The sequence below is a fragment of the Neolamprologus brichardi genome, chromosome 3, assembly GCF_056152115.1.
Source record: "Neolamprologus brichardi isolate AB-2024 chromosome 3, ASM5615211v1, whole genome shotgun sequence".
NCBI lineage: Eukaryota > Metazoa > Chordata > Actinopteri > Cichliformes > Cichlidae > Neolamprologus > Neolamprologus brichardi.
Genome location: NC_142106.1, coordinates 60,617,255 through 60,642,428, shown reverse-complemented (window position 1 = coordinate 60,642,428; position 25,174 = coordinate 60,617,255). Strand labels below are relative to the sequence as shown.

Below are 25,174 nucleotides of genomic sequence, written 5' to 3'. Positions count from 1 at the left end.
ATGTGACTCCTCTATAATGCCTGCTGCCAAAAGGTCTTGGAGGTGTCTTTTCAAGTCATTGAAATCAGCGGGCGAAACACGTCTTGTCCGCTCTTTGAATGGGACATGAGGTTCTAACTCAATGCGATGACTGACCCCAGTCACACTACCAACGTCAAGATCATGTTTCGAGAAAGCATCTGATGCTTCTTTGACAATTCTAGCCTGTATGTGCTCTTTAAATTGTGGTGATATCGGGCTGTCCCCAAAATCAAGGCCAAGAGGCACCGCAGATTGGCTACCATCTTCGCGGTGAGAAGCTAGCAGGGAATGTGCCTGCAGAGGAGCATCTTTGGGCTGGGGGTTCAGATCAGGGAGTGCAACGGGAACTGCCCAATCAATGGGGGAGCACTCAGCAATAGCTGTCCCAGGATACAGTGTGATGCCCCGCCGAGAGGCATTTTTGACCGCAACTTTAAACTTACAGTGGGACATAGGTTTTACATCCACTATCTGGTCATAGATGATAAGCCCCCCTGGTGTGGGTGTGTCCTCCGAGCTACACACAAGAGCCTGAAATTTATCGCTCCCAGGTTTAGTGTGGCAGATGGCTTTTAAAGTATACACCTCACCAGGTTTCATATGCACCGGTACCTTGCTGGAGAGTGCAACACAGAGGGCTTTGACCTCGTCTGCTTGGGGGTCAGCCTGTTTGAAACATTCGGTATATGCCATGACCCAGTTGGTGTCAATAGGTAGAGTCTGCAGGAACTTTGCTCCACCCTTTTTTTGACAGTCTTGTATCATGGGACCTAACACATTTGTACCCACAAGAAGAGAAAACTTATCATTGTATGATTGATCTGGACTAACTAATGCTAAAATGTTGAAACACTTGTCTGTGCCACAAGCACTTTCAGGGAACTGAACTTTAGCCTCAATGTACCCCACATATGGTACCTTTTGTCCAGCCGCACCTTCGATGTCTAGTACCTCTTTTATAGAGAACATTTCTCTATGAGAAAGATAGCGAGAATAGAATGACTCTGATATTATTGACACTTGGGACCCGGTGTCAATTAAACACCGACACTGAACTTGATCTAACCATGCTAAACCATCACAAGGCTCCCCAATTAGACCCTGGGGAAACTGGGGAGGCACCTTTGGAGCTGGGGCTTCATACATGCACTGGCTTGAAGGCTTGGAACTACTCTGACCATCAGCTCCTGCTCGTTCCACAGCAGGAGCTCCTACTTGTTTAAAGGCCAGTTGGACTGTGGACTACTCTGTCGTTGAGCCATTGAACACTGGCTCTGCCCAGCACTGTGCCTTTCACACAATTTCTTTTGCACTAATATGGCATTGGTTGGGTTTGAACATTGTGGCAGCATATGCGAATCCTCCCCACAATTATAGCAAAATTTCCCAACCCTTTTTTGATCACCAGGTAGCCTAGCAGGAGTTGGTGGAGATGGATTGTGGATTTTGGTTTTGTGCGATAGCTTCTGCCTAGTCTTATCACTTTTGGGAGACTGAGAATTTGCTGCAGATGAGTTGTTCATTAGCTCTGCTTCTAGCTGCCTGATTCTCTCCTCCAGTTGCTCTCTGGTACAAGCATCCAGAGCTGTGGGAGGTGTGCCAGAAGGCCTGCAGTCATCTGTGGCTACAAGGGTTCGAGCCTGCACTTTAGTTGAGGTGCCGCTCATGTAACGTCTCCTGCGCATTTCTTTTAATTGACTCTCTTTCTCATAAGTTCTGATTTTAAAAAGCAGCTCTGAGAAAGTGGGAATAACATGATGTGCAGATCCCACTATTTCTTTTAGATGCAGAGTGGCAATTAGAGAGTCATCCCAGCAACCTCTGAGGAACTGCTTTAGTAGCTGAACATTGAAATCACTTCTAGGTATGCCGTTACCGTCAACTACCTCCTGCAACAACGTCTGGAGTCGGCGCAAGTAATCAGATGCCTTTTCTCCACTATTCTGATGAGTCTCTAGGTGCTGGATATACAGCTCTTCACCTCCAGTGACATTGCCGTAAGCCTTGTCGAGCTCATCGAGGTAGTCTTTTGGTGGTGCTTGAGACCCAATAGAAAGGGCCACATTCAAAGCAGGGCTAGCCAAGCTATCGAGGAAAACACGGCGCTGCTGCCCTTCGGAAAGGGCAGAGTCATTTAGCACCTGTTTAGCTCTAAGTCGCCATACCCTGTACTCTACCTCATTAGGGGGTTTTGGAGAGTTTCCAGAAAATGAGCGGAACTCAAAAGCAGAGGGAGTGTGCATGGGCGAGTCATGTTTTACAATGTGCTCCACAATGACTCTCTGAACCTCCACTGGCACAGGATCAACAAGCAGGGAGTCCGCATCAAGTGCCTGTTTAGCTTTGGGCGCATGGCTATCATCACAGGCGGCAGTTGACCTGGGACCGGGTGTGGACTGAGTTTTAACTCCCGAGGCAGGAGTTGAGGTAGCTAACCCCTTATATGTATCATTTTTCCCACACATATGGCTCACTGCAGCCTGATTTTAAGTCATGGGGCTCACATTATATGCTAATGCCAGTTCGTTTACTTGTTCTCTGAAACTAGCAGTCACATCATCAATTGCTCGAGCAAGGGGGACCACATCATGCGCCAGGTGAAAACTGTCAGGTCCCTGAGGACAGTACTCATCTATCTGAATAACCTCCCAACACTCCCCATCTGCTGAATGTTCTCCATCTAAGAGCATTGGGGTAATGGACTCAGTGAACTGACACAAAATAGTGTCAGGGAGACTATCTATTGGTTGGATTTTGACAACGTGATCCAGCAAAGCGAATGCTCTTTGCACCTCTTGTAGTTTAATCTTGGCTTTAGCCCCTTTTAACAAAACAGTGTACTCTGGATCAAAACCATACCTGTCACAAAACTCCATTGTCTCTCTCTGCAAAGCAGTAGATTAATTCACAGATGTCTGTGCATGTGCTTCAGGATAAAGTTAGTGATGCGCTCCAGTCCCTGTTCGGGCGCCAATTTTTCCTACTACTTTTAGTTGTAACCAATACGTCTACTCACAAAAGAATGAGTGAAGCAATATGGATAACAGCAGAGGACAATTTATTTAGGGTCTGATGGCAATTTACCATCGGTGTCCAGCACTTTAAGGGATTGATGGACTGGAGCACATCTGTCCTTAACATACCCTCTTAAACATCAGCTTGACACTGATACATCAAAGGAAACTTAACAGACTTTAAGTGCAAATGTTTCAACCTGAACAACTTAAAACTTCTCTGGGATACAATATAAACAAAGACAAAAAGAAGAAAAATATTTCCATCAATAGTAACTTCTCCTAACCAGGAGACAAGTGACAGAAGGCGATATTCCCCGCTAGCTCACCCAAGCTTGCTCTCTGGCACAGCTACAAGCCATGTGAGCTCATAGCCCCTCAGTGACATATGAACTTGGCTAACAACGTCCGCTTAGCATGGCGGCTAATTGTCGAGCTTGCTAGCTTATCCCCGATTAGCGATTAGCACCTTAATAACCATTACTACACAGCACATCATAGCAAACACATGATAACACATGGAATAATATAATATACATACAAAACAGATTTTTACCTGGCAGGAGAACGAACAATAGTCTTTTAAGGCTACTGCAGAAGGCGATATTCCCCGCTAGCTCACCCAAGCTTGCTCTCTGGCACAGCTACAAGCCATGTCAGCTCATAGCCCCTCCCGCTAGGATGTACTACCACAGTCGACTGTCGTAAAGCAGCCGCAAACCAATAACAATAAAAAAAACCTCAAAACCATTGAAGAACATTTTATAACTGAACACCCAATATAGATATACATATATATATATATATACTGAATATTACACAATATCAGACAACCAAATTAACACTGGGTTACAAAACCAGAGTGGAAGCTGCTCATATAGAGTCCAACCCAGAAACCCTATTTCTCCAGGCTAAATGATGATCTTTGTGAAACACCATTTCATCTCCAGCTTTCAAGTTATCTGCTTTAAGGTTTGAGAGCTATACCAGGGACTCAAGTACTTCTGATATGAAGCTCTCTTTTTCACGGGAGCTACAGTACCCAGAGTCATAAGTTTCTGTACTAACAGAAACTTAGAAGAGAGAGACCTAATGTTTAATAATCCACATTTCATTGTTTTACTCTTTGGTGCTGTCGTGGATACTGTTACTGATACTGGATACTCTTTCTTTGTGATTTTTTATGTTTAAGTTGTTTTTTTGTTGGTTTTTAGTTTGTTTTTTGTCTGTTTGGGAGCTGACACAGTCTCTATGGAAATGGGGTTTTGGGAGATAACAGGAGGAGAGAAGAGAGTCGTGTAAGACTGCATTTCTGAGAGAAGACCTTAGTTCATGTGATGAGTCACATGATCAAAAGTGGGTCGGCAGCCTTCTTAAGGGAGAAATTCCACCAGGGCTTAAATACTCTCCACCATTTGGTCTTAGAAATGAAGAAGTGTCTCTGATGAAACCTCTTTAAGAAACCTAAAGAGGTCCAGTCCCTTCTTTTCCCAAGCTCCTCAGATTACCATGACCTGGATGACTGAGAACCTACGTAGACACTCAAATCCCCAATTCTGAAGAAAAAAACCCTTCTTTCAAATCTAAAATAATTCTTGAACTACTTCTAAGAGTCAAAATCTAAAGAAATATCTCTATTAATGTCATTAAAAAAATCTGTGGAAGGAATCAGATGTTCCCTTAAATTTAAATAATAATAATAACAGGCTTCTAGACCATCTTCATGGTTCCAGCAGTTAAAATGTTCTTGCTTGTACATTTCTGTGGACAATATTGTAAAGGTGTGTTTATCTTGTCACAAAGAACAAGTTTTGTTACACCGCTATTATCGCGAAGTTTGGTCGTGATAATATAGCCTGTGAGCCCACGTTTAATAATCACGCTAAGGAGTTCAGCGAGCTATCTGCAAAGGCCTGGTTAGTCTACTAGCTGTACAAGGTATTTGTCATTTGCTATAACTGTATTGTAATATTGTGAAAATTTGTAATGTATGGTGTTCTAATTATTTTATGTTTTAATTTAGAAAGCGCAGGACTGTAAAGTTATTGTTCTAGGACCTCCGAAGTGGCAGGCGGCCACGAGGTAATTTTTTGTTGTTGTTAAAGCACAAATGTTACTTATGATAGACCGAAGCGCTTAAAGCCTTTGTGTTCTGTGTTTGTAGTTTTAAATGCAGCAAAGCGCCCGTCTTGAAGAAGCCGTGCCTGTGTTGTCATTTTGGAGTTACAACCTGAAAGCCAAACCTTTTAATTCAGACAGGAAATATTGATGGGAATTGTTGGTCAACACTAAATTTGTGTCTATGGTTGAAAGATCAATGTTATTAAAATAAATTTCATCTCCAGTATTATTTATTGACTTCATTCCATCTCTGTGAATATTGCAGATAGTTGCCACAAGAGGTCACATGACAGATTAGAGAAGCTAACCTGTGGGTCAAACTTTTCAGTTAAAAGTAAACTCCAATCAGCCAGAGACAAATTCACACAAAGCTTTACTGGCATGAGCAGACAAGACAGAAAACAGTCAGCTTGATGCTACATGTGGAAATATTTAGGCATAAATGTTACAGTGCAGCTCCTTCAGATTTGAGTTCAGAACTCATGCTCAGTGGTGACATCAGTGGTGACATCAGCAGTGACATCATCATACATGGATATGGCAGGTTCCTCTCCTGTAGGCAGAGTTAAGATGTTATAATGGAGGTGGATTAGAGTCTTTGTTGGTGCATATCTGAGTTTTCACCTGAGTTCCTGTTCCTGCTACAGCAGATCAACAGCATCAGGATGGTGGAGATGCAGTACAGACTTACAACCAGCAGATGGCAGAAGACTCTGAGCATAGACACAGACAGAGGAGGAGAAGGAGATGTGGGATCAGGGCGAGGAGCTGAGGAAGAGCAGAACACATGGAAATTAGGACAAGTTTGTGTTTCAGTCACATTGAGGTGCTAAATACTGGAAGGTCAACACTCTACTTCAGCATGAGCTGTCACTCAATCAGAAACAGGTGTTGCTGTTAGCTTTAAATACCTGCAACAGTCAGCCTGCTATGACCTGATACCATCATCATATCAGTGTAGATTACACTGCAGCTGTAGACGCCTTCATCAGACCTTTGCACATTATAGATGGTGTGGACTGCAGAGAAGCTCTCCCTGTCAGACTCCCTGTCGATGGACCTGACTCTGTAACTGTCATAACGAGGTCTGCAGCTCAAAGTGACATTACTTCCTGCCATCACTGGCAGAGCAGGCATTTCTAGGATCACGTGATCTAAACAAGTACAGACAGACAAAGAAACACAAACTCATGAAGCTAGTGGATGATTGTACATCAACTCTGTAACAGACTTATAAACAACATGAGCAGCAAATAAAAGCACCTGCAGCAGGTCAAAGTCTCAAATCACCACAAAAACAACAGAAAAAGACACCAAATCATCACAAAGATTCTGTACCTGATACATAGATGTTGAGCTCGTCACTCTTCTGTCCTGATCTGTCCTCACACCAGTAAGATGACATCGCTTCCAGATCTGAGATGATGCATGAGGAACCATCAAACTGGCCAAAGTCTTCACCACAGCTCTTTATTTCTATGTAATTTCTTCTCTTCAGGGTCCAACCATGAGGGCTGTGAACCCCCTCACAGGTCAGAGTCACAGACTCTCCTGAGAAGAACTGAGGACGGTTTGGACTGACATTCAGAAACACTGGAGGACACACACACACGCACACACACACACCATTGCACTCAGTATCAGGGTTGTATATAGATGAACCATTAATTGTTTCCACTGGTGTCTATTAGGGATCATGTCCTGACTTCAAAAACCTAATTATCAGTAGACTGCCAGTGGCGGGTCGTGGTCTGTGATGCTGCTGCAGGCGAGATGGACGTGCAGCACCTGTAATCATGCCTCGCCGGCATAAAAAGCTGTTCTTTCCTGTGGGGTTTTTTTTGTCGTTCTTGGTGATGTGTGCAGCTGGCAGTGGGAGAGCTGCAGCCGTTGAGTGTTCTGTTTCAGCAACCGTGTGTTAATAAAGATGCTGGAAAGCTTTCAAATGAGATCGGGTCTGCCATGGTCATTTACACTGCCCTGCCCAGGTAGTGCAAAATTCAATATGGTTTGGTTTCCAAATTGTTCTGTAATTATAACTCAAAAAATAAGTTAAATAGTTAAATATTTAACTCTGACTAAATATTTATTTATTTAAATATTAAATAGTTAAATATTTAATATTTAGTTAAATATTATTAAAAAAAATAGTTTTGCAGTACAGTTTGCCATATTTACTCAATTCAGCATGAGAGTTCAATGAAAATTTATATAGCATATAAGATAAAATAAGAGAAGAAGAACTTTATTCATCAATTCTTTTGTCATACACATGCTCAATGCAGCAAGAGAGACAGAGGAACAGAGGAATAAGACATACAATATATACAATAAGAATACTAGTATACAGTAATACACTACTGTATATCCTACTGTATATCCTGTATACTAGTATACAGGATATACAGTAGGGTAGTGCAAAAAAAGCTGCAGCTTCCAAGCTCTTTAGGCTATACAGCAAACAGTATTTTCTTCATTTTGTTTTCACTACAAATTTCTTATTTTGTAATATTGTGAAATACAGCTCTGTACCATTCAGAAACTGGTAGTAGACATCTTTTAAAATGTGAAGTTTTGGTTTTTTTTACCCACTAAAAATGGAAGCAACAATGGAAGCCTTGATTATAGCGTGGTTTTGTTCAATCTGTGCAAAAATGAGTTTGCATACCACCGAAGCACTTCAACGTTACAGTACCATGTAAATACAAAACACTTTGCAGCGAGCACAGAAACTGCCGGAGCTGTTAGCGCTAGTAGTCCCAGTTTGGCAGCCCAAACCTGGACTGGCTTCAGGACCTAAATTAGTAAGTCAACATCGGACAAAATGTGCTGAAGTTAGCATCAGGTGATCCAACTTTCCAACTGCTGTGCCAAAAGACTATTTCAAGTAATATTCAACAGCTTTATGACACTGAAAAAGAAAGCAAAATTAGATGCATTACAGATAGCCCCACTAGTATAGAGGAAATACACCAGTAGCAAGTGGTAAAAATCCAAAAGCTGGAGACTGTCCTTGAGCCATGCAGGTAAATAAAACAGTTTTAACTTATTGTTACTCTTTCTTCAAAAAGCTCTTTAGTTGACAGTTATTGTGTAGATTAAAAATTACTTTCTTGAACTGTCTACTACAGGTTTGTGACTGAGCTTCTTGCAGGTGAGACATACGTCTCATGTTCCGATGATGACTCAAAATACAGTGGCTTGCAAAAGTATTGTGAACTTTTCCACATGTTGTCACATTACAGCCACAAACATGAATCAATTTTATTGGAATTCCACGTGAAAGACCAACACAAAGTGGTGAACACGTGAGAAGTGGAACAAAAATCATACATGATTCCAAACATTTTTTACAAATAAATAACTGCAAAGTGGGGTGTGCATAATTATTCAGCCCCCTGAGTCAATACTTTGTAGAACCACCTTTGCTGCAATTACAGCTGCCAGTTGTTTAGGGTATGTCTCTACCAGCTTTGCACATCCCAACGTGTAGCTACACTCAACCATCAGTGGCTCCAGATAGCTACAGTGCTCGACCCACACTTTAAGGATTTAAAGTGTCTATCAAGGAAAGAGCGAGAAGAGGTTTGGAGCAGCCTTGAGGTCCTGCTGCAGGAACAGTGTAACAATGCTACCACAAAGGAGCCAGCAAAGACAAAGAGCTCCTCTGTGATTCAGATAAGGACGCCTGTGTAACAGGGCCCTGAGTTTGTACAGAGCAAAATCCACCAGCAGCCAGACAGACTACCGCTGCAGTGATGGTCCAGTCGAGCAGGGACCCACCCACAGCTGTCTGTCCTGGCCTGTCTGATTAGTCCTGCCACTTCTGTCCCATGTGAGAGACTGTTCTCACCTGCAGGTCACATAGTAACAAAACGAGAGCTGCCCTGAGCTCTGAAAATGTGAACAGGCTAGTTTGTCTAAATAACTGGCTGAAAGAGACAGACTCTAAATAAGCATGGAGATATTGTGAGTGCAATGGGTTTGTTAGTTTTTGCACTAAAATGATCACACTGTTTTAAAAATAATCTTGGCTAATGTTACTCAGAGTTTAAAGGTGAAGCTGGTCAAATAACCTTTCATGTTGCTGCCTTATTTTATTAAGAAGAAAAACTGCACTTTATGTTGAAAATTTATATTATTATTTAAAGACAATACCATTTTGAAAATGTACTTAAAAAACTTAAAATAGCACTTTATTTTTAAGACTGCCCAGTTTTGGCTGGGGATATTGTTTTTTTCTCTGTTTTGAATTGAAATGTAGTTTAAATGCTTTTCCCCCCCATAAATAAAAAAGGCACGGGGGTAAACAATATTTGTGTCCATGTCTATTATTTATTCTTTCGCCCACTAAAACCTATTTAAATAAAAAAAAAAAAAAAAAAAAAAAAACATTTGTCTGTGGAAGGGATTGGGGACAATAATGGACTATAAACAACCAGCTTCTTAAATGAGGAATGTCAACGCTTCACTGGCTGAACACATTTTATGCTCGCTTCGACACTGCGGCAAATAAAAGAACAAACGGCTGCATGCAGAGAGCACCAGTGAAGACAAAGCTTTCTTCATGACAGAGCATCCCATGATGAAAGCTTTTAGGAAAGTGAACACGAGGAAGGCAGCAGGATCAGATGCAATCCCTTGTCAGGTCCTGAGAGCCTGCGCTGACCAGCTAGCACTGGTGTTCCTGGAGATCTTCAACCTCTCCCTGGCCAAAGCCGAGATTCCGACATGCTTCAAAGAGTCCATCATTGTTCCTGTCAACAGCCCGCTTGCCACAATGATTACTAGGGATGCACCGATACCGATAACAGTATCTGGTATTGGGCTCGATACCACATTTTCTAAAGTACTCGTACTCGTTAAAAGTCCCCCAAGACCAGGGACCGATACCACGGTCTGAGACCTGTCAATGTTTGACCGGCATGTAAGGGGTTAATCACAGGCCCCGAGTGCCCGACCCCAGGCCCCGAGTGCCCGCCCCCAGGCCCCGATGCCGGCCCCCAGGCCCCGGCTGCAGCTCAGAGCTGTAGTGATGGGATTTCCGGCTCTTTTTAGAGATCTGGCTCTTTTGGTTCGGCTCACTAAAAAGATCCGGCTCTTTCGGCTCCGAACCGGCTCTTCAGGTTGTTTTGTTGCTTTAATTTATTTATTATTAACAATAATATTAAATTATGCACAAAAGGAATTACTAACGTAAAAAAAAGTGGTTTTATTTATATATGTTTATATATAAATATATGCGGTGGCCCCTAGAGACAAAACACGTAAAAACTCCAAAACACATTTCTAGCATGAACTGAACTTCCAAAGCAGAGCTACTAGATCACTTAAATTGAAAGCATGTGTGTATTGTTTGTGTATTTATACACAGGCACTCATATATATTCAAATAATTTAAAAACAATGTTCATTTACCTGTTACTACTGGCTTGTGTAGCCACTAGGTAACAAAAGCTCAACACTGCGCCTAGCATTCTGGAGCACTTCTGTTGACTTTTGTACGTGTTTTGAGTTTTTATGTGCTTCTGAGTTTTTATGTGCTTCTGAGTTTTTATGTGCTTCTGAGTTTTTATGTGCTTCTGAGTTTGTACGTGTTTTTACGTGTTTTGGAGTTTGTACGTGCTTCAGGGTTTGTACGTGCTTTGAAGTTTGTATGTGCTTTGTCTGTAGGGGCCACCGTAAATATACTTTTATTTATTCACTCCACATAAAATGTAATAAATAAATCATATAATACAAAAACCAACTATTCATATTTCAACTTTTAACTATTTAAATTTTCAGCTTTTTCCTTTTACAAATTTAAAGTGAAACAACACAAAACACTGCAAACCACAACACAATTAAATACAAATTAAAATAGGAAAACAAAAAGAAGATGCATATTCTCTGTCATATGGGCCCGCATGAATAAACTTTCTGAATCCTTTATCATCTGCAACTGAAAATAGTTGTGGATGATTACTATACCTTTCTAATGTGACGTTGTTGTCCCTGGCTTTCTCTCTCTCCCTCCTGCTCTGTTCCTGTGCTACTGAGTGTAACTACCGCCCCTCCCCCCTCTTCCCAGCGTAAAGCACACGGCTTGCGTGCTGAGTGAAGCAGAAAAAAAGTGCGAGAGAGAGGCTGAGAGAAAGAAAGAAAAAAAAACACGTGACGGCTCGCGATAAGGAGCCGGCTCGCGTCGTTCACTTCAACGAACCGGCTCTAAGAGCCATTTCGTTCGCGAACGACCCATCACTACAGAGCTGAGAGAAGGCGAGGCGAGACATATCAACCGTGTGGAAATATTTCAAAGTGAACGAAGACGCGAAAACAAAGGTGGACTGCAAATTGCGCTCAGCGAAATTGTCCAGAGGCTCTAAAGGTAGCGCATTTAACACAAGTAATTTGATCAAGCACCAAAAACACGACAACGAGTACAAAGAGTTTACCCACGCTTATTTACCCACGCTTATTTACCCACGCTTATTTACCCACGCTTATTTACCCATGCTTATTAGCACAGAGGAGCATAGCTGATGCTACAGCAGTGGGACGGACAATAGTTGGGCATTTTAAACCGCCTTAGCCTACTCCCGCCTCGAGGACATTCAGGGACAGCTCAACCAGCCAATAAAGAGACTGCAGCAGGACGTACAGACGCGCTGGAACAGCACGTATTACATGCTCCAGTCCCTCATTGAGCAAAAGCGAGTGCTGGGCGTGTCCGAGCACGAACTCCCTGACTATCTCACCGCTCACCAATGGGCTCTTATGGAGACGACTGTTGCCGTCCTCGCCCCCTTTGAGGAACTAACTAAAAAAGTGAGCAGCTACGACGCACTAGCCTCTGATGTCATCCCAGCTGTGACTGTGCTAGTGAGACGTCTAAACAGAGAAACAGACGAGGACCACGGCGTCAAGACAATGAAAGCAACCTTACTAGCAGCTGTCAAGAAGCGCTTCAGTGACGTCGAGACCAACCCACTGTACATTACATTATACATCTTCACTGATATAAAGTATTTTAACCTGATTCATTGTTTCAGGAGGAGATTTCCATCAAACACTGGATTCTGATTCAGATCAAACTAACAATCCAAAGCAGCAACTTTCAAATCACTGGATTCTTCTTGGTGGCTTTCAGATGAGCTCATGTTACAATCAGCTGCTGTGTGTGTGTTGTTGTGTAGTTGAAGCTCTGACTCACATTTCATATGTGACCAAAGGAAACTTGGTGCTGTGTGACACACTTTAGATTCTCTGCTGCTGCTTTGAACTCTTCAAACTAAAGAGCCAAACTGATGATTGACTGTGCAGCTGTGACATGGCAACAAATGTCCCTGTTATCAGCTGCTGGATGGACGTTATCAGAGCTTTTTAGTCCCACACGGATCACCAGGAGCTCCTCCTCTGTCTGCAAACAGGCTCAGCAGCTTAGTAGTTACTGTAAGGTCTCTGATGGAGCTCTGTGATTAGTGGAGTGTCCAAGCTAAATCAAGTTATCAAGTTTCTTTGTCCTCTGATAAACCATGAAAGGACCGATCAGCTGATCAGCAGTCAGGACATCAGTATCGTGACCAGTGATAGGAATAACGGGGTTACTAACGGCGTTACTAACGGCGTTACTAACGGCGTTACTAACGGCGTTACTAACGGCGTTACTAACGGCGTTACTAACGGCGTTACTTTTTTCAGTAACGAGTAATCTAACTAATTACTATTCCTATCGTTACAACGCCGTTACAGTTACTAACAAGAAAATGCGGTCCGTTACTATTTTTCAACAAACAGACGGTTGAAGCTGTGTTCAGCTTACAGCAGCTTATATCAGCTGCAGGAAGTAGCTGTAAGTAATCTGGGCGCTACAGCTTTAAGCTCCCGTGGACGGTGATCACGATTACTGTCTAGCACAACACCTGGAGCTCAGGGGGCAAAACAATCGCATGAGTGCTGCTGTTTGACTGAGGAAGAATAAAGTAGTCGTGGGCAATCACATGACCACTTAAAGATGACAAAGCAACAAGGTGACATATACCAGTTTATAAACTGTGTTGATAGGCCAGTAAAACCAGAGTCATGATAAACAAGATATACGCGTGTTTTTCCTCAATCGTTTTGTCACGTTTACTGTCTAAGGACAGCAGCGAGCGCTCTCTGCTTATGAGAGAAAAAACAAAAAGGAGTGGGGAGTTTTATGAGTGACGGCGAGAGAGAGAGAGAGAGAGAGAGAGAGAGAGAGAGAGAGAGAGAGAGAGAGTTTTGAGATGTGAGAGATTTGTGACGTTTAGCATGTTTGGAGTGTGTAGTTAATGTGTAATTAATGTGTAGTTAGTGTGTAGTGTTGTGGATAGTTTTGTGTTGTGTGTCAGAACAATGAGGCGACTGCTGTCTCCAGGTAGAAACAGCAGTGACACACCTGCTGCTGTCAGGCCTGCAGGTATCAGGCTGTGATGTTTCCTTTATAGTGGACAGAAATTATGTTTTTGGAGTGGCACAAATAATTTGTGGCGTCTTATTGAAGAACAGCTGATTGTTCTGCAAATAGTTTGAAATGTTTATTTGAAAAAGGGTAAAAGGTAAATGGATGCAAATAACTTTGTTGTTTGCAAAACTTGTGCATAGGATTTTTTTAGTTATGAAATATGATCATTAAACATGTTTGTGGTTGTTACAGTAAAAATAACTTTTTCTACTCTGATTTTATGTTTTTTGTGTGATTTTAGATCAATTGTGTTAATACAGTCAAAATGAAAACACAACTGTAAATTCAGACATGTGAGGTTAAAAACACTGATCAATGATTTGACTGTAGCTGCTCCAACTGTCTGTCAGTGATGCTGTTGGAGATGACTGTTTCAGTAACACTGACTGAGACTGAAATGGTTTTAACACTGGTTTCATGTTCAGATAGATTTGACATGCTGTAAAATGTCACATATTTCTGATATATGTATAATACATAATCATGCTGTTACACACATTCATATTTGACTGTTACTGTATCATATTCAGTCCTCGTCTTACACTCAGGTGTTCATCGCAGTCACAGACGTGTCTGTAGTTGTTGTTGTCAGCCATGGAGGAACATTTCTGTGTGTGTGTGACTTTTACTGCTACCCTTCATTACATAATTACCAACAAGAATAAACTGTTAATTACCACCAAAGAACAGCTCACTTCCAGATGTTAGCTGCCAAAAGATTTTGTCAAATGTTTATTATCAACTTATTTTTTATTTTTCAACCTAAATATCACCTGCTTTAAAGCAGCCTGGTTGTCTAGCAGTACTAGTTTCTGTCACTAGATGGCAGTGTAGGCTTTGGTATGTGTTTGATCACTTTGTGTTTTTCTGTTTCTGCTGTGATCACAGCTGAGACGTGTTTGGTTCTGTGGGCCTTTCAGGTTCATCTAAAACCTCCTGAAAGTCTGAATAATCGTCACCTTCGTTGAGATCAGACAAAAGCACTAACTAACAATAACAACTAGTAAGTGTCTCAGTTTCCAGAAATTACAGTCAGAGATGAGTATTTATGAAACCTCAGAGAAATCAAACTTCATAACATTTATAGAACCAGAATTATCCTGTATGTTAATCATCTGAAACATCATTATTATCTAAATACTTCATTAATCATTTTCTGAGTAATAAACCTATAATTTACAACCATAACAGCTCCTAAATAACTGGTCTGTCTGTGTGTCATACTTTAGACATATAAAACTGCTGTCACTGATGATGTTCTGAACTTATTGATCCAGATCTTTTAAATCTGTCTTAATGTAACCGGCGTGTTCCTACGTTGTGTCTGACAATGAAAGGTCAAAGAAACAAAGACCTCCAAGTCATTAACTTGCTCGCTCCAGCTCCTACAACCAAATGCAAACAGGAGGGACGAGGGTTAGCTCCACCCACCACAACTTCCAAGCTAGCAAGATCTATTCATGCTAGCATAGAGTGTGCCTGTAACACATTTGTGGCACACACGTACTACACATTCACAGCATCTAGCAAAGACACAATGATGACAATAATTGACCTAAAAACACAATCAGAAACATCAGGGTGGCTAAATATACACTATATGTGTGTTGTACAGTGTTGGGAAAGAAATGACACCGACCTCTCCCACAGGGGAATTGTAGCAAAGGGGAGGGGCCAAAGGGGTACCCCAAAATTTACAGGGTTGCACCAAAGAAGAAGAAGAAGAATGAGGAGGGGCTCCAACTGATAATAAACATAAGTGCAGACTTGGAGGTCCTGAAAGTCAGCTATAACAGGAACAGTTTGGTTCCATTAATAAACTACATACTAATGCTCACTATTGTGTAGTTATTATAAAGAAGAGTCCATGTGTCAGTATTCAGACACCTGGCTTGGGTTTCTGCAGCTAATTGGTCACCTGTGAGGAGACAAACCCACAGCATGCAGGTCATTTCTACATCTGTTGGTGTGTCCTCAGTTTCCCAGCATGCCTTGGCTGTGCTCATGGAAGTGAATGAGGGGGAAAGATCTGTCCTGCTGCCCTGTCAGTACTCGGATTTCATACCTGGTGATCTCAGAGGACAAAAGCAGCGTTACAGCGGCGCACATCGATGAGAGCTGATGCTCTCAACACTGCAGACCTCCGCCTGTCTCTGAGAAAACCAACAATGGCTGTCAGCAGCGACTACACCTGCTCCACCAGTGCTGGGAGAGAAGAGCTGAGACTGACAGCTCTTTGTACAGGTCAGTACTGTAGAGGTCAGAGGTCAGTTTGCTGACAAACCATTTAAAAACATTTTTGAGCTAAAATCCACGGAAGTCACAGAGGAAAGACGAGACACTGCAGAGAGGATCCAGAATATTTGATGTTTTAGATGTAGTTTTCCCCAAACAGCTGGTGATGTTTAGCTTCATCAGGCTGGTGTGTTTAAGGAGTGGCAGCTGTTCTTCACCTGACTGCTGTCCTGTTTGATATTCCTTCACTTACAGTTATTTTTGTCTTTTCATTGTTCTTCTGCTTCCACTCTCACAATAGGACGAATGTTTACTTCAGAATCACTGTGTCACGGTTCTGAGTCAGTTTCTACCCAGTATTTTGAGTTTATAATGTTTTGGTTTAATTTTCCATCAGGGATTGTTTTCTTGTTCTCTTGTTGTGTTGATGATGACGATTATGATGTTTATTATTAGAGTTTCATGTTTCTGTTTATTTGTGTTTAGGATTGTTCTTCGATTGTGTCTGCTTAGTATATGTCTAGTTCCATGTGTCATTTTCTGTCTGTCTCTCAATTTCAAGTCTGCGTCTTAGGTGATGGTTTCTTGTTCCTGTTTTATTGTGAAGGTCTGCGTCTCATGTGAGTGTGTTCAGTTTTACCTCTCGTCTCGTTAATGACTCCCAGCTGTGTCTCCCACCTGTGTGTAATCTCCCTGTGATTTTCTGAGTGTATTTAAGTCGTGTCTTCTGTGTTTGTAGTTGCTGGTCCGTCTGCGTTCCCACCATGTTTCATCTGTGTGTTTCCCTGCTGTCTACCGTCATCTGTTTCCGCCCGCTCTCGTTCATGTTCGTGTTCTGTACTCAGTTTGTTCCCAGTATAGTTTAGTCTTTGTTCGGTTCGCCTTTTGTCCATTTTTATTTTGTGTTTAATAAACCACCATCACACCTTTACAAGTGCCTGCATTTGGATCCTCCTTTGTTTTCCACACGGGTGTCAACCACCAGCCAACTCTGGACCCCTAGAGGTCAAGATGCCAGCACCAGCAGCTTCACTAGAGGACTTTACTGAGCAGTGTCAGCCGTCATCCCCTGCTGAGAGCTCCAGTGAGTTCACCCCTCTGCCCCTGTCCTGTGCTGGAGGACCAGAGGGATCCATTCATCCGTCTATCTCAGCTGGAGGGCCGGAGGAGCCCGTCCAGCCTCACGCCACATCAGCTGGAGGGCCCGAGTCGCCCGTCCAGCCTCAGGTTTCGTCAGCTGGGGGTTCGGGAGAACCCAGCCAGCCTCAAGTGTCGTCTGCTGGAGGGCCCGAGTCGCCCGTCCAGCCCCGTGTGTCGTCAGCTGGAGGGCCCGAGTCGCCCGTCCAGCCTCAGGTTTCGTCAGCTGGGGGTTCGGGAGAACCCAGCCAGCCTCAAGTGTCGTCAGCTGGAGGGCCCGAGTCGCCCGTCCAGCCTCAAGTGTCGTCTGCTGGAGGGCCCGAGTCGCCCGTCCAGCCTCGAGTGTCGTCTGCTGGTGGGTCTGAGGAGCCCACCCAGCACCACGCCTCATCTGCTGTGGGTCCTGGAGGACCCAGCAAGCATATCCTCACGTCTGCTGACGTTCCGGGGAAGTTTGTTCAGCCACCACCTGCTGAATCATCCCCTGTGTCTCCTACACCGTTGCCTGCATCCACATCACCTCCTGCAGCCGTCCCGCTGCCGTCAGGTTCCGCAGCCGTCCCGCTGCCGTCAGGTTCCGCAGCCGTCCCGCTGCCGTCAGGTTCCGCAGCCGTCCCGCTGCCGTCAGGTTCCGCAGCCGTCCCGCTGCCGTCTTCATCGCCTTCGTCTGGTCCTGCGGTTGCAACGCCGCCGTCAGAGCCCGCTCGGCCTATTCTGCCTCGCCTCTGGCGGCCATTTTCCAGGCCTCTGAGTTGGCATCATGGCCATTGTGGACGGCCTCCGGAAAGGGTTCGTTGCCGCCGCTGGCCTCGCGGCCGTCCTCCGGACCTGCTCTGTGGCCGCCGTTGCCGTGTGCACGGTCGGCCTCCGGACCTGCTCTGTGGCCGCCGTTGCCGTGTGCACGGTCGGCCTCCGGACCTGCTCTGTGGCCGCCGTTGCCGTGTGCACGGTCGGCCTCCGGACCTGCTCTGTGGCCGCCGTTGCCGTGTGCACGGTCGGCCTCCGGACCTGCTCTGTGGCCGCCGTTGCCGTGTGCACGGTCGGCCCCCGGAACTGTTTGCCCGTCGCCGCCGTGTGCACGGTCGGCCCCCGGAACTGTTTGCCCGTCGCCGCCGTGTGCACGGTCGGCCCCCGGAACTGTTTGCTCGTCGCCGCCGTGTGCACGGTCGGCCCCCGGAACTGTTTGCTCGTCGCCGCCGTTGCCGTGTGCACGGTCGGCCCCCTAAACTGTTTTGGCTCTTGTGTTGTCGACCCCCAGACTTTCCCGTGGGCTCATGAATAGTCTTGTTTTGTGTTGGCCTGTTTTTGGTTTGATCTAGACTCTTGTGCTCCTTGTTTTTTTTTTTTGTTTTGTTTTTGTTTTTTTTTGTTTCGGTCCCTCCTTCCTGGACCCCCTCCGCCCGCCCTGGTCTGGTGCTCGGCTTTGTTCTGTTTTCTGTTTGGGCTGTCGGGAGCCAGCCCTTGGAGGGGGGGTACTGTCACGGTTCTGGGTCAGTTTCTACCCAGTATTTTGAGTTTATAATGTTTTGGTTTAATTTTCCATCAGGGATTGTTTTCTTGTTCTCTTGTTGTGTTGATGATGACGATTATGATGTTTATTATTAGAGTTTCATGTTTCTGTTTATTTGTGTTTAGGATTGTTCTTCGGTTGTGTCTGCTTAGTATATGTCTAGTTCCATGTGTCATTTTCTGTCTGTCTCTCAATTTCAAGTCTGCGTCTTAGGTGATGGTTTCTTGTTCCTGTTTTATTGTGAAGGTCTGCGTCTCATGTGAGTGTGTTCAGTTTTACCTCGTCTCGTTAATGACTCCCAGCTGTGTCTCCCACCTGTGTGTAATCTCCCTGTGATTTTCTGAGTGTATTTAAGTCGTGTCTTCTGTGTTTGTAGTTGCTGGTCCGTCTGCGTCCCCACCATGTTTCATCTGTGTGTTTCCCTGCTGTCTACCGTCATCTGTTTCCGCCCGTTCATGTTCGTGTTCTGCACTCAGTTTGTTCCCAGTATAGTTTAGTCTTTGTTCGGTTCGCCTTTTGTCCATTTTTATTTTGTGTTTAATAAACCACCATCACACCTTTACAAGTGCCTGCATTTGGATCCTCCTTTATTTTCCACACGGCTCATCTCACTCGCCGTGACACACTGTGACTGTCAGAATCCCTCACTCTGGATAAACACACTAGCTTTTCACCAACCAGCAAAATACTTTCCTAGATTTTACACCAGCTGCTTGCGCCTCTCTCCTTTACCTAGGAATACAAAGACCTTTCAATAATATAAGATAAAAGTTACCCAGTTGCCCCTGCTGGTGGTTTTTGTCCTTCAAGTTTGGGTCCTTGACCAGAGGCCTGGCTTGACCTACGTTCACACTGCTGGTCTTAATGCTCAATTCTGATTTTTTGATCAAATCTGATTTTTTTTGTCTGTTTGTTCACACTACAAATAAAATGTGACAACAAATGTGCCCTAGTGTGAACGGTTCACGGTCCTCAAAGCAGCCCGCATGCGCAAAAGAAAACGTCACACACAATGCAGTCTGTTTACAGAAATAAAAATGGCAACTACAGAGCTAGTAGGTGTTGTTGCAGGAGTCTATCAATTTCTGCACATCGTAACCGACAGTATTTTGACAAATTAATTAGAGAAAGAAGGACACTGAGAAAAAATAGAGGCTGTGCTTTAACAATGGCCTTGTTTGGAGCAGTGGCTGCTACCTCGGTGCAGAGGTATGTGTTCTCCGGCACTGATAATTGGCTTGTGTCAGTGACCTAAAAGACAGATTTAATGCAACACGACCATTCAAACAGCAGTCGCTTTCTAAAACATCAGATATGTATCAGATTCAGTGCCACATACAAAAGTGGTTGGATCACTCTGAATGACAGCGATTAGAGGAGGTTCTTCCATCAGTACCAAGCTCTGCTGATTTTCATTAATAAAACTTCAACCTGCTCAGTGAAAAACAGAGTGAAATCAGACAAGACTGAGTCCACTTTTAACTTTGTTTCGTCACATTTAACAGGAACTCATCTGAAGATCAGCCTCCTCCCTGTAAGGGGAAAATTCTTATCAAGTCTCCGCCTGTCCTGCTTCAGGTGAAGCCCCGCCTCCTTCCAGGAATCACCTGTGTGTCCGTGTTTAGTGTGCAGCTGTGGAGCTTGTTGTTGGTGTGTGAAGAAGCTGTAAGTTTGCTTTGTTTCCTCCTTTAACAGTTTGTCTTTAGGAACTTTATGAGCAGATCAGGAAGTGAGACGTTTGTATTTACATAAAATAAAACAAATGAGATGATTTGATGATTGGCTGAATCCACTCTGGTTATCAGTCAGTAACTCTGCACTCAAACATTTGTCTTTGATAAACAGTTTAAAATGATCTGAATGAAACTTTGGATCCAACATCACTGGTGGAACAATGATCGTCCCTTTAACTGGAAACAGATGAAACCAGTTTGTTCTTCAGAAGCCGACATTCAGGTTTTACTGAGTGACGTCAAAACAACATGAAGCTGCTCCAGCTCAGTTCAGGGTCACTGCAAACACAGATAATCAGAAGTAAATACAGACTCTCACACACACCATCAATATTTAAGGATGTTTTCACTGCGGTTTAAATCCTACATATACTTGATGTTAATGCAGGAGTAAAGCCTCTCAGAATCAAACACATTTAAACCTCTGTGACTCAGGACTGTGTGAAGTGCACAATCGAACACTTTTTCATCTGTTTCAAGTGAAATACAATGAAGTGTTCAAAGCAAAAACATGTTACTATGTGAATCCTGCTTGATGGATCAGAGCAGAGGCTTCACTCTGTGCTCTGTTCATGAGTTATTCATGAAGGAGCTGATGATAAGCTGGTTAATGTTGGCACACACACACTGTGACACTGTCAGACATGAGGAAGTGTGCAGGTAAACTTAGCTCAGAAATGATAATGAGGAGTTACACAGACTGATGGAGCTCATAGAGTGAGATGTTTATTTTACATGAAGTAAACCTGATGTATGATCTGATCTGTAGATCAAACTGATGTGTTAGTGTTCATACAGCTGTGTTTAATAACCTGTTGTTTAGGGCTGGGCGATATGGCCTCAAATCCATATCATTTGAAGCATGTGCAGTAACGATATATATCGAGATATATTCTTTTCTTCTGTATAACGTATTTTCCACACTATAAGGCTTAAAATCCTTTAATTTTCTCAAAAATCGAGAGTGTGCCTTATGTATGAATTCTGGTTGTACTTACTGACCTCGAACTGATTTTGGCTGCAGAAATCTGTTAAAAATGTTTTAGTACAACTTTGGTAAGCTGTTTTGCCGTTGGGCTCGTCCGCTGTAGCAGGACAAAGCCCAGATTTGAAGAGAGGACAAGCTTCAGGTTCACAGACACAAAAAGCAACTCTGTAGCTGCAGAGCTGACCTACCAACAAGAGGCAAAGAAGTCATTCAACATTTGTTTTTATGAACCTCCTGAGACCCACTGCCCTCACATGGAGACATGGTGGCTGGGAGGACTTCAGTGAGCCTCCAAACATGGCTGCTGCTTAATTTTCCACACATCTGTACACATCTGTATGTTTCAGCTTTGTCCTTCAGTCACAACATGGTTCATCTTCATCTTAACTTCCTGCTTCTATCATGGTTAAAGCTGATGAATCCTCTGGACATCAAACACTGATGGTGTTATTGGAGCTGAGTGCAGTTTGATGGCTTTATTATCCACACTGTGACACATGGCAGCTGTCAGAGCAGAACACAGGAAGTCAGCAGGTGTGTTTAAATTCAGCCTCTGCTTCCTCTGAAGGTTCATGACATCACAGCGAGGCCACGAAGGCCGTCCAGGCTCCCACAAACGTGTCCTCCTTCTCCCTGGATTTGAAGGACAGGTGGGCCCACCCTATCCCAGGATGCATTGCAGCGTGGTGGTGGAACATATATCTGGGTCCAGAGATGGAGCAGCGCTCTCTCTCTGAGTCTTTGAGGCTGTTTCTGTTTGAGTCTGGCTTCAGTCTAATTTAGCAGCTGTGACATCAGAGATTGTAGGGGAGGAACAGCCACACCCACAGGTGAGTTTCCCACCCAGAAACAGAGCGTGGACATCACCTCTGTCTGCGCTGTGTTGGTCACAAGCTTTGTTCTGGGCTTTTAAGTGGAGGGTGGAGCTTGTGAGCGATGGAAGCTGAGAGCTGTGTTTGCACATGCTCAGTGTGACAGGATGTTGGCTGCTGTGTTTGCACATGCTCAGTGTGACAGAATGTTGGCTGCTGTGTTTGCACATGCTCAGTGTGACAGGATGGTGGCTGCTGTGTTTGCACATGCTCAGTGTGACAGGATGTTGGCTGCTGTGTTTGCACATGCTCAGTGTGACAGGATGTTGGCTGCTGTGTTTGCACATGCTCAGTGTGACAGGATGGTGGCTGCTGTGTTTGCACATGCTCAGTGTGACAGGATGTTGGCTGCTGTGTTTGCACATGCTCAGTGTGACAGGATGGTGGCTGCTGTGTTTGCACATGTTCAGTGTGACAGGATGTTGGCTGCTGTGTTTGCACATGCTCAGTGTGACAGGATGGTGGCTGCTGTGTTTGCACATGCTCAGTGTGACAGGATGTTGGCTGCTGTGTTTGCACATGTTCAGTGTGACAGGATGTTGGCTGCTGTGTTTGCACATGCTCAGTGTGACAGGATGGTGGCTGCTGTGTTTGCACATGCTCAGTGTGCAAACAGTTCATTTTTTCATGCCCTTTGTCTGGATGCTAATCCAGCTGTGTCTGTTTGTAATGACAGTAAATAAATGTCAGACTTACAGCTCCTGTTTTACTGCATTAAAGTGATCAGATGAGTTCAGCACTTTGACGGATGGAAGTGAAAGCAGGAAATGACAAACGTAGCACAGCAGCAGCGTTTAACACGTCTGAGCTGGAAACAGAAACTCTGGGATGATCATCATTCATAGAACAACTTCCAGCTTCTTTTGCTCGGCTACAGTTTGGATGGATTTGCATTTAAAGATGCAACAAGACTAAAATGGTTAGGGTCAGGAGGTCAAAGGTCAGAGCTCCTGTGGGTCTGAGGGCAGCCTCAGGTTGGAGAAGGATGAAGGAGTCTGACCTGAGCCAGTGTTTGACATGAACACATCAGCACTGCTGTCAGTGAGCCTAACGACAGCCGTTAGCATCATTTCAGTGTTTCAGTCATAAAAACACTTCCTGTCACTGTGGTGGTTACAGTGACATCATGCAGTTTGTGCTTTGACCTCCAGAGGGCGACAAATCAGCACAGACAGAGAGCTCCATTCAAACTTTACTGCCATCAGTAATAATTCTTCAAATATAATCATCAGTGTTTGAGCAGTTATGATATCAGGGACAATCTAGACATGTGTGACAATATTGAACATGTCACATGACACACCTTAAACATCATGTGATCCACTCTCAGTCTGCGCGTTCATTCATGACTTCAACAGGTTGAAATAAGCTTTGAACAAACATCAGTTCAGTGTTGAAATATTTAAACGCTGCAGGAAGAATAACAAAGTGATGACGGATGTTTGTGTTTCAAAGAGGAGAAACAGCAGAAATAAATCACAGCCTGCCAGAGGTGTGGAGTTTCCGAGGTGCACCTGAACGCAGCACAAAGTGTCCAATGCTCCAGATTGCCCTCAAACGTCTCTTTGGGTGTTTCCTTCCTGCTCAAAGTTTACTTTAACTTCCTGAACTTCGTGGAGTGGAGCTTGTTGTTGGTGTGTGAAGAAACTGTAAGTTTGCTTTGTTTCCTCCTTTAACAGTTTGTCTTTAGGAACTTTACTGTTTGTTCAGCTCATGTTTGATTTCTTCACACAACAAACTGTGTGTGTTTGTATTTCCGGTCTCTCCATTAAAGTCAGTGTGTAATGTTTTCCTGGCTAACATCAGCTGTGTGCAGCTTAGTTCAGCACAAATCTGCCGCTCCATAGTTCACGGCAGGGGCGATTCTAGAATCAGAGCTTTGGGGGTGCTGAGCACCCAGAGAGCTGCCCAGCCAGGCAAGATAAACCTGTCTCTGTCAGTCCCTGCATCCTTAAATGTTGTCCCGAGTTCTCTCTGACTGTCACTTTGGTGCATTTAAACCCCTGTTCCTCCCTGTCCTCATCGTCTGTTGTATTCATCTCCATTATCAGTCATCATAATTTTACCATCTCTGTGTAAGTCTGCAAATTTCTTTATTAAATCATAAGATTCTTAAATTCATCAAGTCTCTCTGTGCCTGGGTCCTCGTCACAAAACATGACATCGCTGTTTTGTACATTTTAACACAATTTAATCCCACATTTGTGAAAGAAAAGCAAAACACTTTTTTGAAAAGTCTGTAACAAAACCATCAAATCTGATCAAGGTTATTTAAATGCTGCTAAAGAAGAATGGATTGGAATAAAAAAAATACATATCCTAACCTTAATTACTGGGTGAGAATAATGAATGATGCTCATAGTGAGTAAGAAGTAAACTGAGTGCATTTTTTGGACAGAGATTCACATTTAATGTGTATGTATAATATAATACAGATACATCAAAAACACTCCCGAAACAGAATAAATTATTACAAATAAATTATTACATAATATTAATAAAAACTATAAAAATGGAGGCAACTTTGCCTGTGGTAGAATGTATACAATGTGTACAATGTATGCAGATACTAATTTTACTAATTTAATAATACTAATTTTTTGTTGCAAGATTTATGAGTTTCATGCTTTCATAGAGGTACTTAGGAGAGCTTGACATTTTATCAGGTGGTACACACTGTAAAAAGTTTGAGAAACACTGATAAGGTAAGTGTATGTGTGCTTTTGGAAAACATGGAAAGCTGCTGTACAGAATCTTTGAAACAAGCTTAAAACATTTTTAGAATATAAACAGAGCGTCTGCTTCTCTTTACAGCTCCTCACTCCACCAGGGCTGTTTGGCACTTTCTGATAGTGTGCAAATGTAATGTACGTACTGCGGCAGTCATACAGACAACTGGACGGTCCAAAAGCTGGCCTACGTATTATATTTAGAAGAGTTGTGGCTGAACCACATAAAAATATATCATTAATTTTAATCTCCCCAATCAATTATAATGTTATGCTGGAATGTTGTTAAAGAGGGTCAAAATGTTTCAACCCAGTTTGTTTTGCAGATTCTGTATAGCAGCTTT

The 25,174-nt window shown here is 43.4% G+C and overlaps 2 protein-coding genes across 3 annotated transcripts in view; one reads left to right on the top strand and one right to left on the bottom strand.

The window, feature by feature from the left end:
- The window catches only part of LOC102777248 (NLR family CARD domain-containing protein 3-like), a 1,099,208-nt gene that overhangs the window by 887,653 nt on the left and 186,381 nt on the right, over positions 1–25,174 (top strand). The gene's annotated exons all lie outside the window — the stretch shown is intronic.
- Positions 5,544–25,174, bottom strand: part of LOC148105994 (Fc receptor-like B) — a 385,026-nt gene continuing 365,395 nt past the window's right edge. Inside the window, exons 3-6 of the mRNA XM_087838025.1 lie at positions 6,495–6,749; positions 6,068–6,310; positions 5,781–5,924; positions 5,544–5,709 (exon numbers count right to left, since the gene is read on the bottom strand). Coding sequence (XP_087694151.1) covers positions 5,630–5,709; positions 5,781–5,924; positions 6,068–6,310; positions 6,495–6,749 — 722 coding nt within the window. The 3' untranslated portion in view covers positions 5,544–5,629. The remainder of the gene's footprint in view (positions 5,710–5,780; positions 5,925–6,067; positions 6,311–6,494; positions 6,750–25,174) is intronic.